The sequence below is a fragment of the Zootoca vivipara genome, chromosome 4 (genome assembly GCF_963506605.1).
Source record: "Zootoca vivipara chromosome 4, rZooViv1.1, whole genome shotgun sequence".
NCBI classification, from domain to species: Eukaryota; Metazoa; Chordata; class Lepidosauria; order Squamata; family Lacertidae; genus Zootoca; species Zootoca vivipara.
Window position 1 is genome coordinate 100,279,375 of NC_083279.1, and position 20,099 is coordinate 100,299,473.

A 20,099-nucleotide genomic window follows, 5' to 3' on the forward strand; every position below is an offset into this window, starting at 1 on the left:
GGGAGTTCCGTAGTTTAACTCTGCGATGCATTAATCATTCCTTTCTTTTCTCTGTCCTGAATTTTCCAACATTCAACTTAATGGGAGGGCCACAAGTTTTAGTGTTAGGAGAGACAAAATTTCCTCTGCCCGCTTCATCAAAGCCATCCATCCTTTCATTTAACTTCTGCCATGCCGCTTCTTACTTGCTTTTTCTATAAACGAAAAAGTCCCAGGGAGCAACTCCATCTCTCGATCTGAAGAAGTGTGTATGCCACACAAAAGCTCATACCAATGACAAACTTAGTTGGTCTTTAAGGTGCTACTGGAAGGGCCAAGTTGGCACCCCTGATCTCGAACAGGCCCCTTTTCGGCACCCGCTGAAAACATTCTGGCTTAGAGACCCAAACACGGTTGTGACTTTTTAAAACCCATTTTAGCATTGTAGTGTTTTGCATGTGTCGTGCTATTGCCGAAAATTTCCCCCTCGGCTGATTTCATTGGTTTTTCATTTCTTAAACTGTTTTGAGGGTTGAAACAAAATAAAAAAAATTCCTTCCAGTAGCACTTTAGAGACCAACTAAGTTTGTCATTGGTATGAGCTTTTGTGTGCATGCACACTTCTTCAGATGTTTAGAGGGCTGGGTTTTTTTTTAATAAGAAAAAAATTATTTCCCCTTTTTACAATATATAAATGGATTATGTTTTATGGAAGAAGTGGGAAAAACAAGCCGGGGAGCTTCCCAGTCCTTCCAGGAGATGCCAAACCCTGGGGATGCCAAGCAGGCGCTTCTCCCCCGGGAGTGAATCTCAAGGTGCCAGTCCTCATGGTGGAGAGGGCTTCGTGCACAACTGGGTGGGTGCTGGTGTGCGTGGAGAACTGTGCTAATAATATTCCACTTTTATACCGTTCTACATTTTTTTAAAAGCATCCCACTTCAAGAACCACAGCCCCACTTCATATAACTTAAAAATTCGTGAAATGAAATACATTTATTTTATTTTATTTTTTAAAAAATTGGTAAACGACTTTGAGATTTTTTAAAATTTATGTATGTATTTACAATGAAGTTGTGTAGAATAATTCCTACGGAGAAGTAAAAGGAGGGCGCTTTTCCCGTGAGGTTTCTCCGCGCTCTTAGGCTCCCCTCAGAGCGAGAGGCGGGAAAGGGCCGCCGCCGCAGCCATCTTTGTCCCGGGCACTTTTTCTCCCACCGCCTCCGCTTCCCCCGGCCTGCCCCTGCCCCGCTGCGAAGCGCTTCCAACAAGGGGGTGGAGCGGGAAACACACATTTGCCAGCCCCCAAGATGGCTCCGTCGGCGTCCTCGCGTGGGCGTGGCTACGGCGGCGCAGCGGGGCCAGCGTCGCTTGGCGGGAAGGAGCCGTTTCGCAGCCGACGCCGACGCTGCTACTCTCCCCCCCCCCCCCAAATCCCGCGCGCGGTTCCAGAGGACGGGCGGTCGCCTGAGGAGAAAGAAAGAAGGAGAAGGGGAAGAAGGAGAAGGAGGCCGCCGCCGCCATGCACGTGGTCAAGAGAGGTGAGGAGGAGCGAGGGGGTGTGTGAGGGGAGAAGTGGGGGGACGGAAGAGCCGGGAACGGTGAGCCCCCCGCTCGCCCGAGCCAAGGCCAATATTCCCGCCATAAAAAGAGAGAAAGAGATGGAGCTGGGGGGGTGGGGTGGGGTTCATCTCTCTTTCTCTGGGGTCTCCGCCTAAAGGGCATGGCGAAATGACAGAACTGATAAGAGATCAGTTACAGCCGTGTTGGTCTGCCGTAGTCGAAACAAAATTTTAAAAAATCCCTTCCCGTAGCACCTTAGAGGCCAATTAAGTTTGCCATTGGTAATAAGAGATCCCTCAGACTACAAGGTAAAAAAAATCGCTTTAAGAAATTCCATGACATAATAGGGTTCCAAAAACGTGGCTGTGCTTAGATTAATCTCACAGATACAAGGGGGGGGGGGGGGAACTGATTTCAATCAATGAATACAGAATATTTGTCGCTTAAGAGAAGTGTCAAAGCCGCAAAGAGATAGAGGGAAGTCAACTAGCAGAGTAGGGATTCAAACCGGTTTTTCAGAACAGAAAGAGACTGTAAAGAAAGAAAGAAAAGAAGGAGTACAAGTGTAATTTCTTTCTGAGAGCCTGGCGTATAGAATATTCAAATTACTGCTTGTATCCTTTGAACAATTTTGTATACAGTACTTGACTAATTCTCCCCCCTTTTTCTTTTTCTTTTCTTTTTATATTTTTTCTTTTTCTGTATTTTTCTTATGAGGATGTAATGTTTAATTCATGCTTTCTCTGTGATTTTTAAAAATGCAATAAAGCTAATAAAAAAGTAAGTAAAGGGTGGGGTATAACATTATTATTACCATTTGCCACTGTTGCTGCTCCTCCTCTTTGGCCGCCTTATGTGTAGTGTGGGAGAAGGCCGGGATTGTCAGTTTAACAACAACAACAACAGCTACAACAACAACTAATAGTAACAGCAAGCGGGTCTGGGGATGTCGTGGAGGCTGCATGGTCCACTCCCTTGCTGCATCCACCTTGGGTCCCTGTCAGGGGAAAAGGCAGGTGTAAATGAATTGGTAGTAGTAGTAGTAGTAGTAGTAGTAGTAATAATAATAAATAAAACTCCAGCTTGCCTTTCCCTCCTCCCATGGTACTTAAGGCAGTGTGCAAGGCGCTTCTCCCACCCACCCCTTTAATCCCCACACCAACCCTGCGAGGTAGGCTAGGCGGAGAGGCAGTGGCTGAGGAGGGATTCAAAGCCCGGTCTCTCCCAGTCCCTTGTCCGCTGCACCACACCAGAGACACCGGGGGAGGGGGGGAGTTGCTGGTGCCAGGAGTGAGGCAGCACCCGGTTCCTGCCAGACTGCGCCCCTCCCCCCACCTCCTCCAGGGTCAGCCCAGGGCACCCCGAGGTGCCACCCTGCAGGGTTTGGAGAGGAGCATCACCAGAGGCACCCTGCAGCTACATCTCCCCTTGCCGTCCCTCACATTATCACCACTCACCAAATTGCTGTATGGGATGCAAGGGCCCTTGTGGTGACAGGCTCACTTTGATCTCCCTTGGGTCACTGAGCTGGTGAAGTGTCTGATTCAATGTGTTTGGATGTCCCCATTTATTGCATTTGCATCTTTTTTACTTGGTGGAGGAGCTAGCTAGTTTTTCGGGGGGGGGGGTATGGCAGCAGTGGTAGAGGCTGTGAGGCCAAACCCTTGACTGGACCCTCACCCAGTACAGCGTTTGCTCAGCACTAAGTGTTCCCATCTCTTTTTGGCAGATGGGCGCCATGAGCGTGTCATGTTTGACAAGATCACGTCCCGGATCCAGAAACTGTGTTACGGTCTCAACTTGGACTTCGTCGACCCTGTGAGTGTCTTCGGTGCTATCATGAGTCTACTGTGGTCTAAGATAAAACAAGAATGGTAAAACGTCTTGAGCACATTGTAGTGCAGTGGTGGAACGTAAATTCTCATGAATAAATGAATGAAGCTCCTTGTATGCTGAGGAAAGTTCTGTTCATGATAGTGACAAAGCAGTCTTTGCTGTTGTGGTTCACACAATACACATTTGAAGTTCCAGTCTGTGCACAGTTGCCTCGGTCTGATTTGGAAACCAGTCTGCTTTTTGGGTGTATGCCATTTATTTTTTTAAATAAATTTGTAAACTGCCTTCCAGGGAAAATGGCCACTGAAGGTGACAAGTTTTTATGTAAAATTCTGAGCAATCTGGAGTACCTCCGAAGTATTACGTTCAGCATGGTTATATTTACAGGTTGTACCTTGCAAGTTTTAAGCCTTGTGCCTCACTAAGCGATCACTGAGCAATTGCTGTTACTCAGCTTCCCAGCCTTCTCTCCCCCTCTCATCCCTCCCCTTGCCCCACCTGTTGTTTTAAGATTCATATATTTACTCTTGTTTAGGCATCCCAATCTCCATATTACTTTAACCATATTGAGAGTGAAAGGAACCAAGTGGACAGCTTTGCAACAAAATTCATATAGTTCTCTAGCAAACAAAGTCATTGAAAACTGACTGCTTCCCCCCTTTTCTGTTACAGAAAACTAACTTTGTGGGTATTTGCTCTCTTCTTTTTGCCAGGCTCAGATCACCATGAAAGTGATTCAGGGCCTTTACAGTGGAGTCACTACTGTAGAACTGGATACTCTGGCCGCTGAAACAGCAGCAACCTTGACAACCAAGCACCCTGACTATGCTATCCTCGCAGCAAGAATTGCTGTCTCCAACCTGCACAAGGAAACCAAGAAAGTATTCAGCGGTGAGTGTGGGGGGGGGATGCTGGCCACAGCGCAGGAAAACCATTTCTGCAATGTTCGTGGAGCTGGCATGTTGGAGGGATTTTAATGGCAAAACTATTGGGTGGAGAGGTTTGATGTTGTTAATCCCACTAATAATATGTACCCAGGAGGCATCGGATTGCATTGAAATTATCACCAGTCAAATGGTTGTGATGAATTGCGGAGTTAAAACATTGTGGAGTAAGCATGAGCTGATGTCTTCAGCTGATTTGCTCAGTGGTTGGGGGCATTCAGCTGAGCCTGTTCTCCCCCCCCCCCCCGGTCTCCAAAATCAAGTAATAATACTTGCAAACCTTACGATTGTAATTATTAAAATACAGTAATCCCCCTTTTTTAGATGTGATGGAAGATCTGTACAACTATGTGAACCCGCACAATGGCAAACATTCTCCAATGATTGCTAAGGAAACTCTAGACATCGTATTGGCCAACAAAGATGTAAGTAGCGCTTTGGCAGAGATAACAGGAAAGAATTAACAGCAGTCTGAGTTAAAAGCAGAATGGCTATTCTGGTGCTAGGCTGTAGGAAGCAGTGTTCACCTGAATATCCGCTTGGTGTTTGGGAAACTAATATTTTGTGACAGAGAATGATGGGATGGTCCACATGCATTTGTGGAGAGGCAGATGAGTTGCCAGACCTAGGAATGTGCATGGATTTAAAGTTAACTTGCCAGCATTTTCTGTGCACTCGTGATGGCTGCCCTCGTGTGCGCAGATCTTTGTTATCAAACATGCTCCACAAATGCCTCATGGATGTTGGTGGAAGGTGGCCTTGCCATCCTCTTTTAAACATAGGTTTTCCCAAAGCCCCGTGTTCAGGTCTGGTCCTTTGACATAAGCCCTTTACAAATATAGTGATTTTTCATACAGTGTGGCATTGTTGGTCTTTTGGGTACATATAGAATATTCCAAATGCAGTTATATTCATCAACAGAGCCAGGGGACATTCTGCGGTTTTCAGAGAAAAGGAAAAGTGGTGCTGGTTTGAAATTAAGAATTGTTTGCTTCTTAGCTTCCTATTTGGAAACAAATTGAGTCATCAAATAGTTGAAAAATGGAAGAATTCACATCCAGAGGGCTTTTTTAAAAAAAACTTTTTGTATCATACACCACATAGGTTTCTGTATTACATAGACTGGGGTGTACATAGTCTAAATGTGTTAATCTAACTTTCATTTTTTCTTCTCTCAGAGACTGAACTCTTCTATAATTTATGATCGGGATTTCTCCTATAATTACTTCGGCTTCAAGGTAAAGAGTTGTTCTTTCTTTGAGGGTGTCAGTTAATGGTAAGGTTTGGAATGGCAAGTTCTGTTCTATGTAGGAGCCCCAGACAGTAAATAAGCACCCTCCTCCCAGGTGGCAAGTGCTTCTTGTTCTTATGAATGTCTTGGGGAAGGCATGTCGAGGCAAGAGGCCTTCTCTTGGTGCCTTCCTTTGCAGTATGCCACACACATCTCCCTCCAGTGGAATTTTGATAAGTAAGGCAGCAGTTTTCAAACTTCCCAATACCAGGAGCTGTCAGTGCTGATAACCTGCTGAGAAGAACATGCGCTTCCCCCCATGGCTTCCCTCAACACCGTCAACTGCAGAGGATCCGGGGTGTGTTTTAGGGTCCCCGCTCTGCTTGCATAACTGTGCACATGGTGGGGCTGCCCTGTCCCATCAGCCTTCGCCAATGTGGTACACTCGGTGCTGTTGGACTACAGTCCCCATCAGTCCACAGCATCCTAGGGCCGGGCTGGCTGAGGCCGGTGGGAATTGTAGTCCCAACAATATTTGGAGGGCACAGGTTGGCGAAGACTGCGAAAACATGAGGCGAAAACACAGCCTAGGAGAGGGGTGGGGAATTGGATCCTGCCATCCAGCTGAATGATGCCAGCAGTGGGCAACTCCTGAGTCTTCCTCTGTAGCCAGAATCAAGAGCTTTTGGGGGCCTTAGTGTGTTGGTTAAGCAGGGTGATGGAAAAGGCTCCAAATTTTAAAGAGTCCTGAATTTTCCCTGCAGAGAAAGAACCTTAGACCTGAGAAAGGTTGGAGTGGTTTACTCAAAATGGGCTTAGTTAAGTCCATAGGTCAGAGTTCCCCCACCCCACACCCTTGCCCTAGAAGCCTCTTGCAGCTGTGTGTTGCAGGGTCTCCCTCAGGGAAGTTGGTCTGCCATTATGGACCTGATGAGGAACTTTGGGGTTTTCTGAAATACTGATTGAAGCCTCAGCCTTTCAGGTGCAATAAGAGGTTGTTGTTGTTGGTGGAAATCAGTTGATTTTTTGGTAGTAAATCTTCTATTCCTTTATTTTTTATAATGAGCTCTGACCTATGTCCTTTTCCTTTCCTCTCTTTAAGACACTTGAGCGTTCGTATCTGCTAAAAATCAATTCCAAAGGTAAGTGATGTATGAAAATTGTCTCATTCCTGTGTACAAATGCATAGAGCTTATTCTTTATTTTTTTTTGTAAACTGTCTTGAAATCATTGATAAAATGTGATATATAAATGCTTTAAATAAATAAAGCCATAGCTTTCTAGAAGTGATGGCTTAAGGGGGCTTTTGGGCACTTTAATACTCCTTGGAGCTTAAATCATGAAGGATTGGCGCTTCTGTAGGCCGGGTGATTCTAGGTATTGGGCTTCCTACTGAGAGCTGGCCCCTTGTCAGAGCCATAGATAACTGCAAGAGGGGAGAGTACTGCCATTACGTTCCTGTGTTCTCAAAACCATCTAAGTAGCAGCTTCATTGGGCATTAGGTTATAAATGTTCCTAACATGCTGCTGCTGCTGCTGCTGCCTAACATAGGGACATGTGAAGCTGCCTTATGTGGAGACAGACCCACTGGTCCACATTACCTCACTATTGTCTACACTGACCGGCAGAGGCTCTCCAGGGCTTCAGACAGGGAATGTCTCCTAGTCCTACCTGGAGATGCCATTGGGGATTTAACCTGGGACCTTTTGCATGCAGTACATAATCTACCACTGAGCCACAGTGAAGAAGTAGACAGGGATTTCTTTTAACTCACATGGCAGCAGTTCACTCATGAGGTGATCACCAAGTCTTCTAAATTTGTTTTTATTTATCCTGTTTGGGTTGAGGGGGCTAATTTAGACCTTTGGCAAGAACTGACTCTCCCCACCCCCCACCCCATCAGCTTTTACTCTTGCATCTTGCTGTGCCTGGAATCCTACAGATGCCAGAACAGGGCTCAGTAGGTGTGATGGAAATTGCTCTCTGATCTGACAGAATGAATTGGGCCCAGCTGCCTTAGCGTCCGAGGCTCCTTTCGCAGGCTGTGATGCACTCATGTTTTCTTTTTGACTCCTCTCTTCCGGTGTCTAGTGGCTGAGCGCCCCCAGCACATGTTGATGAGGGTGTCGGTGGGAATCCACAAGAACGACATCGATGCTGTAATTGAAACCTATAACCTCCTTTCTGAGAAGTGGTTCACCCACGCTTCACCCACTCTTTTCAATGCTGGTACCAACCGCCCCCAGCTCTCCAGGTAATCCAGGCAGGTGGCCACTGGAAGAGGGAGCAATTGAGGATGGTGTTGCTTAAGCAAAATGGTTTTAACTGTCTATAAAATGGGCATCAATTGTCACTTGCTCTTGCTTAGACTGATCTGCAGTTTTTACAGCAAGCATTTTTTTCAGAGGGGTGCATTTGCTCCAAAACAGAACAGTGCCTACTTAAAGGGTCTATTTGCTTGCTGTTGCTAACAAACAAGTTTCTCTCTTAACTGCTGATGCTAATTGCTGGGGGTGTAGGGGAAGTATTGATTCAAAATTTCTCCTATAAAGAAGGAGAAAAACCCTTTCAGGAGAAAATTAATGTCCTATGGCTTATGAAATTAAGTGTTGTAGTGAAATTATAGCTGTCAGTTTGCATCCCCCCCAAAAAAAAATCTGCATGATGACGTTAAACGTCAGCTTGAGTGCTATCTGTCCCCTCCTGTGGCATTTAACACTTCTGTTTCCTTCCATCCAGCTGCTTTCTGCTGTGCATGAAGGATGACAGCATTGAAGGGATCTACGACACTCTTAAGCACTGTGCGCTGATTTCCAAGTCTGCTGGCGGGATTGGTGTTGCAGTGAGCTGCATTCGAGCCACCGGCAGCTATATCGCCGGGGTGAGTTTTGAATTGCAAACAGCCTGGCCGTGTTGCAAACAGCCCAGCACCTGTTTTCCAACCCTTTGGGCTGCTGTGGCTTTAATGTAACTTAAATCAGGTCCTGCATTATAAAAGTGGCAGCCTTTCCTATGTGGGGTTGGGCACCTGCCTCTGCAAGAGGAACAAACTGCTCTGTGCCTTAAGTGATGCCAACCTGCTTTCTCTTTGTTTCAGACCAACGGGAACTCCAATGGACTTGTCCCAATGCTGAGGGTCTACAACAACACAGCTCGCTATGTGGACCAAGGGGGGAACAAGGTGTGTTGGCCTCTTCCAGAGACTATGTATGCATTTGGGGGAGTGGGATTGCAAGTTCAAGTGCTTAAATACGTTTCCAGCATTCTCCCCTGCTCTTGTTCTGAAACTCCTTTTAAGGGAAGCGCTTGTCCGTAGCCACATCTCTACTGTGAGAGTGCCTGGCAGTGTTTTTAGTTCCTTTTCAATGTGGGCATCTCAGGCTTGCCACTGGGTAGTCCCATGGTGTAAAACAGCCATAGGCAACCTTCGGCCCTCCAGATGTTTTGGCCTACAACTCCCATGATCCCTAGCTAACAGGACCAGTGGTCAGGGATGATGGGAATTGTAATCCAAAACATCTGGAGGGCCGAAGGTTGCCTATGCCTGGTGTAAAAGTTTGCTTTTGTGCCTCTGGTGTTTCTGAGATACTGGAAGGGTTGCCCAGAAGTACAGTCAGCATTTGGGATGTTTTCCAAGCTCTCTTAGGCTCATGTTAAAGTTTTTGACTGCAGGGAGTTCAGTGAATAAAAATGCTCCGTAATGTATCTTGATCCCGCAGCTTCTTTCTATCTGTAGAAAGATAGAGTTTCTCTAAAAATCACCTATTTTGAAAATTGACCTTGAAAAACGTTCCAGTTGATACCAGTTTGCTTACATCTGTTATATAAGATGTGCAGGTTGGGCACCAAGAGGCTGTCCTTGGATCCTCCTGGTTTGTAGTGCAAGGCTTCAAAAACATTTTGAAGGTTGGAAGATCATCTAGTGAGATCTCCAGTGTCACGTGAGGTGCTCCATTTGGAAATTGAACAAAGTGTAATAAACATGCAGAAGCACTTGGGTGTGCTTGTTAGATTTTGCAAGCAGCCTTAGTGCAACCTAATCCGTTGTTTAGTTATAATCCAGGAAATTGCGGAAAGCTTCAGCCAGGCAGAAGTCACTTAATTTTTCTTCTCCACTTGAATGAGAAGCTTAGGGACAGAAATGCAACTTCCTCTAGGCGTCATTCTGATTCTTCTGTTTATTTGCTCTGCCAGAGACCTGGAGCCTTTGCCATCTACCTGGAGCCATGGCATTTTGATATCTTTGAGTTCCTTGACCTGAAGAAAAACACTGGGAAGGAGGAGCAGCGCGCCCGCGACCTCTTCTACGCCCTCTGGATCCCAGACCTCTTCATGAAGCGCGTGGAGACCAACCAGGTGGGCAGCTGGGCTCACAGCACAGGCCCCTGCCAGCAGGGCTGCAAAGAGTGGGCAATGGCATGTGCCAGCAACAGTGCCCTTAACACTGTCCTATGGCTTTAAAAAGCCTAAAGGCAAAGTGACATTGGACCCAACATCTATCCAACGATCATTGATCAGTTGTGAGACACTGAAGAAGTTAGAAAATGGTTGTCTTGTTTTAAATAAGTCTAATTGTGTGTTGTTTTTTTGTACCCCCACCCTGGGACCATTTGGTGAAGCACAGGGTGTCCTCAATCTTTTTAAAATGTTCTTTATTTTAATATAAAAACAATTGCCAACAGGAGGGTACTACACAGAAATAATGCTTTGTGTGTTCGGTTCTTTGTATTTCATTCTATTGAAAATACAGTTGAGCTTCTAGAAAAAAAATCTTGTGTTCTTCACCCTTTCCACTCCCTAGAAATGAGCTGAATTGATAAAAATGTTTTCCCTGTTAAGGAGGGAAAAGTGATGACTAAAGTCTTTACGCGTTTAAAGGCATGAAGGCTTACTAATGTACATTTTGTCTTTGCAGTGTACTGCTGTGTGGAAGATGAGAACATTTTATGTTTGTCCTTCCTTACTTTCAGTCTTTCTTTTTCAGGACTGGTCTTTGATGTGCCCCAATGAATGCCCAGGCCTGGATGATGTCTGGGGAGAGGAGTTTGAGAAGCTGTATGAGAGGTATGAGAGAGAGGCTGGTGCATCCGTTGGCAAAGTTTGAGCCAGGAATAGCCTGTCAACAGCAACTCCTTCATCACCTCGCCTTGCCCCTTAGCTGGATCCAAAGGATTCCAGACAAAATACCTTTTGAGTCTGCTTAGAAATGGAAATGGAATCGAAGCCCTTGTTACGTCTTTTCATTCTGTATGTTCTGAGTGGGAATTTGTAGCTCACTTACTGCAACTACAGTTCAGAAAACTTAATGGAACTACAGTTTTTGCACACACCCACACCCCGGTTCTGTATTCTGAAAATGACAGTGCTCATCAGCTGGAGCTGGCCAAAAACCTAGACTCTTAAGAACAACACAAACTGCTTCTGTTATGATTTCCCCAAGGAACTTGGGGAACTGTATTTATATGGGGAGCCTAAGAATATTGCAACAGAGTTCTAAACACTTGCCCAGATCTGCAGCTCCCAGGATTCCCTGGAGGAACCCAAGACCATTACACTTGTTCATAGTTTAGGTGTGCTGGTGCGCACCTCCTGTTCGGGGGCCTTGTTCCACCAGGAGTTCATGAGGTTTCAGTGTCCTTGCTTTGCAAATGAAAACAAGATGCTTGTGAGCCTATTTAGAGAAACTCCAAGCAGGTCCCCATGACGAGTCTTGCTCTGTTTTGCAGCTATGAGAAGCAGGGGCGTGTCCGCAGAGTGGTGAAGGCTCAGCAGCTCTGGTATGCCATCATAGAGTCTCAGACGGAGACAGGAACTCCTTACATGCTGTACAAGGACTCTTGCAACAGGAAGAGCAACCAGCAGAATCTGGGAACTATCAAATGCAGCAACCTGTGTACAGAAATTGTGGAATACACCAGTCAGGATGAGGTGAGTAGGAACCAGGTGCCACTGCGGCTCAGTGGAGTCCGTTTTAGGGAAGGTGTTCCCACAAGATGTATTTGGGAGAGCCACTGTTCTCCCATGTTTTGTCAATCAAAAGGGCAAAGGGATGTTCAGATGCCACGAGAAGTGGGAAATTCTTGCTTTGTTTTAAGGAAACTCGCCTGTGCAAAATGAGAACAGGCCTTTTCTCTGGTGGCTCCCCCTTGGGGACTGCTCTCCGCAGGGAGGCTCACCTGGCACCCTCCATGGATATCTTTAGGTGCCAGGCACCAGGCAAAACAGACCTCTTCAGCCAGGCCTTGGGCTGTTAAACAATCTATGGCCTTTTAAGTGTGTACTGTGCTTGTGTTGTTGTTACGCATTTTGTGTTTTTATGCTGTAAACCACGCTGTGATATTTGGGTGAAGAATGGTATATAAATTTAATTTTTTAAAAATAATAATAATGATGATGTAGAATTCACTACCAGGAGAAAGGAACACAGCCAGAAATTAATGATGTGCATAGATATATGTAGAGCAAGGAAGACTGGCACTACCCATCTGGTGGTGCGGGCAGAGTGTGTGTGTGTGTGTGTGTGTGTGTGTGTGTCAACAGAATGAGGATCATAAGTGTTGTCGACAGCATGTCTGGAAGGACTAGGAGTGTCTAGCTTTTGAGAAATAGGTGGAGTGTATGTTGGGATTTGTGAGTGTATGCTTGGGATTTGTGTATGTTGAGTTACTGCCCTCTTCTGGCATTTTGAGGATTTATTCCTCACAGGATCACTGAAAATAGAATTGGAAAGCAATGGTTTTGATTACAGGAAATAAAATTGAATTTGTATATAGGCACTCCTTACCATATTTGAGCACATCACAGCATAGCACACCTGCCTAGGCAGCCTGTAGGACAGGCATCCCCAAACTTCGGCCCTCCAGATGTTTTGGACTACAATTCCCATCATCCCTGACCACTGGTCCTCTTAGCTAGGGATCATGGGAGTTGTAGGCCAAAACATCTGGAGGGCCGCACTTTGGGGATGCCTGCTGTAGGATCTTCCCCATAGCATTTAGAACTGGATTTAGAGCTCTGCATTTAGGCAGGGGGTGTCCTGGCTCAAAGCAGGTGTTTGGCCTCCGGGTGGCTCTTCAGATTCTGCCATTCTAGGTAAATGGTTGATGAGCCCGCAATGGGGAACATCTTCTACTGCATACACTGCTTTAGCCATTGAGCACTGCTTCCTTCTTTGCCTATTCCAGGTTGCAGTTTGCAACTTGGCTTCCTTAGCCCTGAATATGTACGTCACTCCCGAGCACACTTATGACTTCAAGAAGCTGGCCGAGGTCACCGGAGTCATCGTCCGGAATCTGAACAAGATAATCGACATCAACTACTACCCTGTGCCAGAGGTACGAAGGAGGAGTTGGTAGCCCTAGACTGAGAGGTGCTCTTGGTAAGGCTGGTTGTTCAGGGTTGAGGGACTACAGAGAACCAGCAAGTTCTCAGCTACTTCCTTTGAAGGGTGGTTGGCACTATGGAGAAACTTAAGGATGTGGCAGTTTCTGTATCTGAAGAAGTGTGCATGCACGCAAAAGCTCATACCAAAATAAAAAACTTAGTTGGTCTTTAAGGTGCTGCTGGAAGGAATTTTTTTTATTTTGTATTCATGTATTTTTTTCCCTAAAGCACATTCCTTGTTAGCCAAGCATTAGCTAGTGGGCTTTGGGAAGTACACAATACATTAGTTTGGGAAGAATGATTTGCCTTGAAACCAGAGCTTGCCCATTCCAGGTTCTTAACTTTCTGTCTCCCCACCCTTTTATCCTTTTGTCCTTCACAATGTGCTGCAGGCCGAGAGCTCGAACAAGCGCCATCGTCCGATTGGTATTGGTGTGCAGGGCCTGGCTGATGCCTTCATCCTCATGCGGTACCCTTTTGAGAGCCCAGAGGCCCAGCTGCTCAACCAGCAGATCTTTGAGACCATTTACTATGGTGCCCTAGACGCCAGCTGTGAGCTTGCCAAGGAACATGGGCCGTATGAAACCTACGAGGGCTGCCCAGTCAGCAAAGGCGTGAGTGGCAAAGTTTAGAAAGGTTTTTGAACCAATGGTATTGAGGGTCCTTTGGGCAAATCTGTTGGATTGGAACTTTTGGAATCTCAAACAGATGCCAAGAAGTGCCACAACTCCAATAAACGTCTGCTGGACCACACTGAGATGCTGAACCAATTCAAGTGTCAATTTCCCCAGTTATTTCTGTATTTTAGAATTTCTGTTTTGTTGGAAGCCGCCCAGAGTGGCTGGGGGAACCCGGCCAGATGGGCGGGGTATAAATAATACATTATTATTGTTGTTATTATTATTATTATTATTATTATTATTATTATTATTATTTCACCCTACAACTGGTTTTGTTGAATCTAGCTTTTTGGCACAAAGTTCAGATATTCATGAATACCCAGTTTCATTTTTTAAAAAAGCAAGTTCCTAGCCTTCAGTTCCGACAAGATGCCCCTGCATGCATTTTCTTCAAAAGCATTCTTTCTTTGTAAGCATTTTTACACTTGAGTGAAATGTCTGCTTGCATCTGGATTTGCTATCCTTAGGTATATTTTGAAGCTCTTAAATTCTTCCAAATGTTCTGCTTTTCCTCTGCCTTTTCACTTAACAAAACCTGGGAACTCCAGAATGCTGTAGTGTATAGTGTCCATCACAAATCTCTAGATGGAAGTGTGGAGGTTCATGATCATGAGTAGCTGAGATTAATAAGTTGCACAGCTATGTGGATTTTCGCCACATGCCCTCAATGTGTCTGAGATGCTTTTTCTTAGACATAATTGTCTCAGATTCATTGTGATGATATTCATGGCAGAAACCTCTGAAGGATGAATAGCCACTTCCATGAAGAGAAACCATCAACTCATGCCTTTATGGAGAGCTTGGCATTTGCCATGTTGTGTCTAAGGAATTGAAGCATCGTGTATGAACCAAAAATTGCAACAATCCTTGACCTGAAGGAAGCTGCTTTTCTCTTCACCCCCCTCTTTTGTTTTACTATATTTTGGGCTTTGTTGTGGTAGCAGGCAGGCTGAACACCCTCACGTAGGTGGCAGGTTTGGTTTGATGAGATGGTGTGTGCCTTTTCTTACATTCTTCAGATCCTTCAGTATGACATGTGGAATGTCACCCCTACAGACCTTTGGGATTGGAAGGCTCTGAAGGAGAAGATTGCAAAGTGAGTAAAAACCCTCAATCTCTTTGGCTCAGCGTGCCTTGGGCAACACCCAGAGCTGGCTGGTGGTGGGGTTGATGGGTGAAGAGTAGTAGCAAAGCATGCATGGTGGGACCCCATGCTTCTGAGAAGAGGTGGGGCCAATTTCAACCAAAGGGACAGGGTAGCTCTAAACTAAGGATGTTAAAACTGCATAAGAGCACAGTCTTCTCCCCGATGCAGCTCTCGTTCATTTCTGTGCAGCTTGCACAGGAGAGCTTAATGGTGTATTCTGATCTTGGGGTATCCAGTGTTCAGCATGCCAGGAGCAGACGCAGTAGAATCAAGTCAGTTAATTTGCCAAAGCAAACAAGATGAATTTTAACAAGGAGAAATGTAAAGTACTACACTTGGGCAAAAAAAATGAAAGGCACAAATACAGGATGGGTGACACCTGGCTTGAGAGCAGTACATGTGAAAAGGATCTAGGAGTCTTGGTAGACCACAAACTTGACATGAGTCAGCAGTGTGATGCAGCAGCTAAAAAAGCCAATGCAATTCTGGGCTGCATCAATAGGAGTATAGCATCTAGATCAAGGGAAGTAATAGTACCACTGTATTCTGCTCTGGTCAGACCTCACCTGGAGTACTGTGTCCAGTTCTGGGCACCACAGTTCAAGAAGGATACTGACAAGCTGGAACGTGTCCAGAACAGGGCAACCAAAATGGTCAAAGGCCTGGAAACAATGCCTTATGAGGAACGGCTTAAGGAGCTGGGTATGTTTAGCCTGGAGAAGAGAAGGTTAAGGGGTGATATGATAGCCATGTTCAAATATATAAAAGGATGTCATATGGAGGAGGGAGAAAGATTGTTTTCTGCTGCTCCAGAGAAGCGGACACGGAGCAATGGATTCAAACTTTAAGAAAGAAGATTCCACCTCAACATTAGGAAGAACTTCCTGACAGTAAGAGCTGTTCGGCAGTGGAATTTGCTGCAAAGGAGTGTGGTGGAGTCTCCTTCTTTGGAGGTCTTTAAGCAGAGGCTTGACAGGCATATGTCAAGAATGCTTTGATGGTGTTTCCTGCTTGGCAGGGGGTTGGACTGGATGGCCCTTGTGGTCTCTTCCAACTCTATGATTCTATGAATTTCAGTGGGACTACTCTGTGACTTAGTTGGTTTTGTTTAACACCAGACCGTGAAATACTTTTGAATGCTGGGGCAATACAAGCACTTTAGGGTATTATCAGTCACCTGCAACCAACCTGGCAGATGGTTCTGCTGGGTAAGATATTTTTTAATTGGTCAAAACCGGGCTTTCTTTAACTGATGCCGAAGGCTGGTTCTCTGAAGATAGCTATCCTCTTCCACAATCACGGGTCCCTGCTTTCTGTCTGATTTAGGTACGGGGTTCGGAACAGCCTCCTACTTGCGCCAATGCCGACAGCTTCTACAGCTCAGATCTTGGGCAACAATGAGTCCATTGAGCCCTATACAAGCAACATCTACACGCGCAGAGTTCTCTCTGGAGAGTTCCAGGTAAGGCAGCAGAAGGGTGGCCTTGAGCAACATGGGTCTGCTCCTCAAGGTGGGTGCTGCACCTGAGATTCCGGTGTCTTCCTTGCCATCCTCTCTAATACACTTCAGCCCCTGCCTCTTGTGAGTGCCAGCTTACTTTGAACAAACCTTGGCCCTGCTGTTCTTGGTTTGGAGAGGGTTGGGGATTGTTCCCTTCCCTGTGTGGTGCAGTCAGGGGCAGGGGAGGAGATAAGCAAGTCTGCACATTAAACCGTGGCTTTGTGTTGTGTGCAGACTGAGCTGCTCTCTGGTGGCTCGTGGCTCCAATGTGTGCTTCAAGGGGAGATGGTTGCAAGATTCAAGGTGCTAGCTCTGATGATGAAGAGAATTGCCATGATGGTGGGCTGGCATGTGAGATTTTGATGAGCTTCAGAAAAAGGGTAGTCTAAAATTAAAAAGGGGGCAGAGCAAGTCCCCTATGAGGAAAGGTTGCAGCATTTGGGTTTTTTTTAATTTAAAGAAAAGGCAAGTAAGAGGGTACATTATAAAGGTGTATGAAATTATGCCTGGCATGGAGGAAGCAGACAGAGAAGTTTTTCTCCCTCTCCCATAACACTGAAACTCGTGAACATCCCATGAAGCTGAATGTTGGAAGATCCAGGACAGACAAAAGAAGACCCTTCTTCACGCAGCGTAGAGTCAAACTAGAATTTGCTGTCCCAAAAATTGGTGATGGCCACTAACTTAGATGGCTTAAAGGGGGGATTAGACACATTGACAGGAGTTGATCAGTGGCTACTGGTCATAATGGCTGTGCCCTGCCTTCAGGATCTGAGGCAGCCCACAAGCTTCAGAATGCCAGTTCCTGGGAACGGGAGATACATATGTGGGGCAACTCATGTCCTGCTTGTGGGCTTCCCAAAGCTGTCTGCTGCTGCAGCAAACAGGATCCTGGCCGCTTTCTGTAAGTGAGCATGACCTGAGGTGTTCTGGTTTCGCAGATCGTGAATCCCCACTTACTGAAAGACCTGACGGAGAGGGGCCTGTGGAGTGAGGAGATGAAGAACCAGATCATTGGCTACAATGGCTCTATCCAGGTCAGTCACCCAGGGGGTCTTTGCCATTTGCCAAGGGGGCTGTATCTGCTTTGCCAAGGGGGCTGTATCTGCATGCCCTTCAAACGTACCTGGTATCTTTTAGTGTCTATTATTTAAGTGGGAATAAACAACAGTACAGTTAATTGAACACTGAAATTGGACAGTGTTCTCGAAGCTACGAACATGAGTTTGACCAAACTGCGGGAGGCAGTGCAAGACAGGAGTGCCTGGTGTGCTCTGGTCCATGGGGTCATGAAGAGTCGGACACGACTAAACGACTAAACAACAACAAGGCTGCACAGTGCAGGGCTGAGAAAGCAGACATCGTGGGTTTTTTTCTCCCTCTCCTAATGCTAGAACCTAGCGTGGCCATACGGTGAATTCGAATTTAAGAAGATTCAGGACAGATCAGAGAAAGGACTTCACACAAAACATAGTGACGGCCCCCAACTTGGACGGCTTTAAAAGAGAATTAGGCAAATTCATGGAGGATCTGGGTATCATTGGTTGCGAGACCCAATAGCTGTGTTCTCCCTCCACTGTTGGAGGTCTTTACCTCTGAATACCAGTTTCTGGGAATCCCAAGAGGGGAGAGTGGCTGTTGCTTATGGCTTCTTCCCTTGGGGGCATCTGGTTGTCTACTGTGAGAAGAGGATGCTGGACTAAATGGACCACCGGCCTCATCCAGAAGGGCTTTCCTTACATAGGTGAGGCTGGTTTGGTTGGGGATAGAATCAGCACTGGATGACCTGGAGGGAGCGAGAAAGCACAATCCTGCTAATCTTGCTGAATCTTGCAGCAGATTTTAATAGCGTTGACTTTGATTTTCTTGAGGTTGACTTTGTCCACGTGAGTTGGGAGTTGCCAAATCCAGCCCCCCACCCCTGGTGTAAGCCAAAAGCAACCTTCCTGTTCTCAGGGAGTCATTCTGTAGCCCTTCTGCCTTTCAGAATATCCCTGAGATTCCAGATGACTTGAAACAGCTCTATAAGACGGTGTGGGAAGTCTCCCAGAAAACGGTGCTCAAGATGGCAGCAGACCGGGGGGCCTTCATTGACCAGAGCCAGTCTCTCAACATCCACATTGCGGAGCCCAACTATGGCAAACTGACCAGCATGCACTTCTACGGGTGGAAGCAGGTAAGCAGAGTGATGGGGGAGGGAACCACCCTAATACGAGTTTTTCGTGTTGATCTTCTGGATTATATTTTTAAGCTATAACAATATAGCCCTGATAACTACCGGACTTTTCTGTTACTGAGGTGTCGGGAGCGAAACCTACTCAAACTGCTTTCATTCCTCTCATATATATATATCACCCTTTCTTGCCCACAGGGCTTGAAGACTGGCATGTACTACCTGAGGACAAAGCCGGCGGCCAACCCCATCCAGTTCACCCTGAACAAGGAGAAGTTGAAGGATAAGAGCTTCAAGGAAGAGGAGGAGAAAGAGAAAGAGAGGAACAAAGCAGCCATGGTGTGTTCCTTGGAGAACAGAGATGAGTGTCTCATGTGCGGGTCTTAAGCAGCTGCCAGGTGTGGAGACGACCCCCCCCTTACCTCTCCTGCTCCAGCCCTCCTGCAGCCCCAGCTAGGTTAGTTAGGTCTAGTTCACTTTGGAGAGAAGAGAGAGGCTGCCGTTCTGCTTCAGGAGGGGGGTCAAGCAGTTGTGGGTCGCTGGGTGCAGTCGTGTCCTTGCTTCCCTTTCAGGTGGCAAAGCTGCCAGGGTCATCCAAGTGGCGGAAGAGGCAATCTGCACACACGGCTGTTGTAGCAGGAACCTTTAAGTGCCCTTTCATAATCTTATCCATAACGTAAATAATAGTATGCTCCTTTAAAATGCACATAGAAGTTCACGCGTCTTGTTATGCTTGGGGAAACAAGGACTCCTTTTGATAATCGCTTCTTATGCCAAAATCTCTACTACCACGTCTTGTTACCCAGAGAGAACATCCTGTTGGGTATGTGGTGTCTCTTCTCCAGCCCTTGGGGTCTAGCACTCTCTCTCTCTCTTGGTCTTAAGATGAGCAGTGTGCAGTTAGGGGGGCTGCAGAGCATGGAGAGGGAAAGGGGGTATCTTCTTTGCTCATTGTGTGGGCCTGCAACTTGCTACTTTAGGGCGCACAACTTGTCATGTGGTGGCACAGCCCATACCAGCCGCTTCTGGAGATGGGCTTAGAGTTACTGTTACATAGAGGGAATGTTTTCCCTTTTCCTTCACCGGCTGTGAATTCTGGGGAAAAGCCACTGGAAGGAGCTTGGATTGAGCACCCAAAAACTGGGATTGGTTTAGCAGTGTTATTCTTTGCCACAAAGCTGCAGTGGCCGCTCCTGCCTTCTCTGAAGAATGACGTTTACTGGGCTGAGCTGTTTTTATAAAGACAAGAAAAAGACGCACACCGCAAACTAAAGCATGCCTTTTCTTCTTCAGTTCTTTGTCATTCCCATTGGAATTAAGTGGCCTAGTTCTGGACTATTTATTGAATTGGGTACTCTGCAGGTAGACTTGAATCCTCTAAGCAAATTCAGTGCATCAATAAAAGCCATGGTGTAAAGTTGGTGTCCAGCATTTCTTGGGGCTAAAGAGCCTGGAAATTCATGTCTTTGTTCAAAATAGCCAAAGTCATTGGCTTGGCATCTTTGTGTCAGCTGCTCTTGCATGCTTTTCAGTGATTATGTACAACGGTACAAATCACTTTCCTGAGTAAAATTCCTAAATGAACTGCTAGTGTTAGGATTACACTGCAGGCAGGGGAGGGAGAGTTTGGTTGAATATGAAAAGTTGAACAGCATTATTATTTA

At 46.1% G+C, this 20,099-nt stretch overlaps 1 protein-coding gene across 1 annotated transcript; it reads left to right on the forward strand.

Annotated features, from left to right (window-relative positions):
- Positions 1 to 1,345: 1,345 nt before the first annotated feature.
- On the forward strand, positions 1,346 to 19,876 carry RRM1 (ribonucleotide reductase catalytic subunit M1). The gene is made up of 19 exons (XM_035116409.2): positions 1,346 to 1,517; positions 3,269 to 3,357; positions 4,089 to 4,266; positions 4,644 to 4,744; positions 5,498 to 5,557; positions 6,653 to 6,692; positions 7,643 to 7,805; positions 8,291 to 8,432; positions 8,649 to 8,732; positions 9,746 to 9,907; positions 10,536 to 10,615; positions 11,278 to 11,479; positions 12,736 to 12,885; positions 13,327 to 13,548; positions 14,634 to 14,710; positions 16,088 to 16,223; positions 17,204 to 17,299; positions 18,250 to 18,438; positions 18,634 to 19,876. The coding sequence occupies exons 1-19, from the start codon at positions 1,499 to 1,501 to the stop codon at positions 18,820 to 18,822; spliced, it is 2,379 nt and encodes a 792-aa protein (XP_034972300.2). The 5' UTR covers positions 1,346 to 1,498; the 3' UTR covers positions 18,823 to 19,876.
- The last annotated feature ends 223 nt before the right edge of the window (positions 19,877 to 20,099 follow it).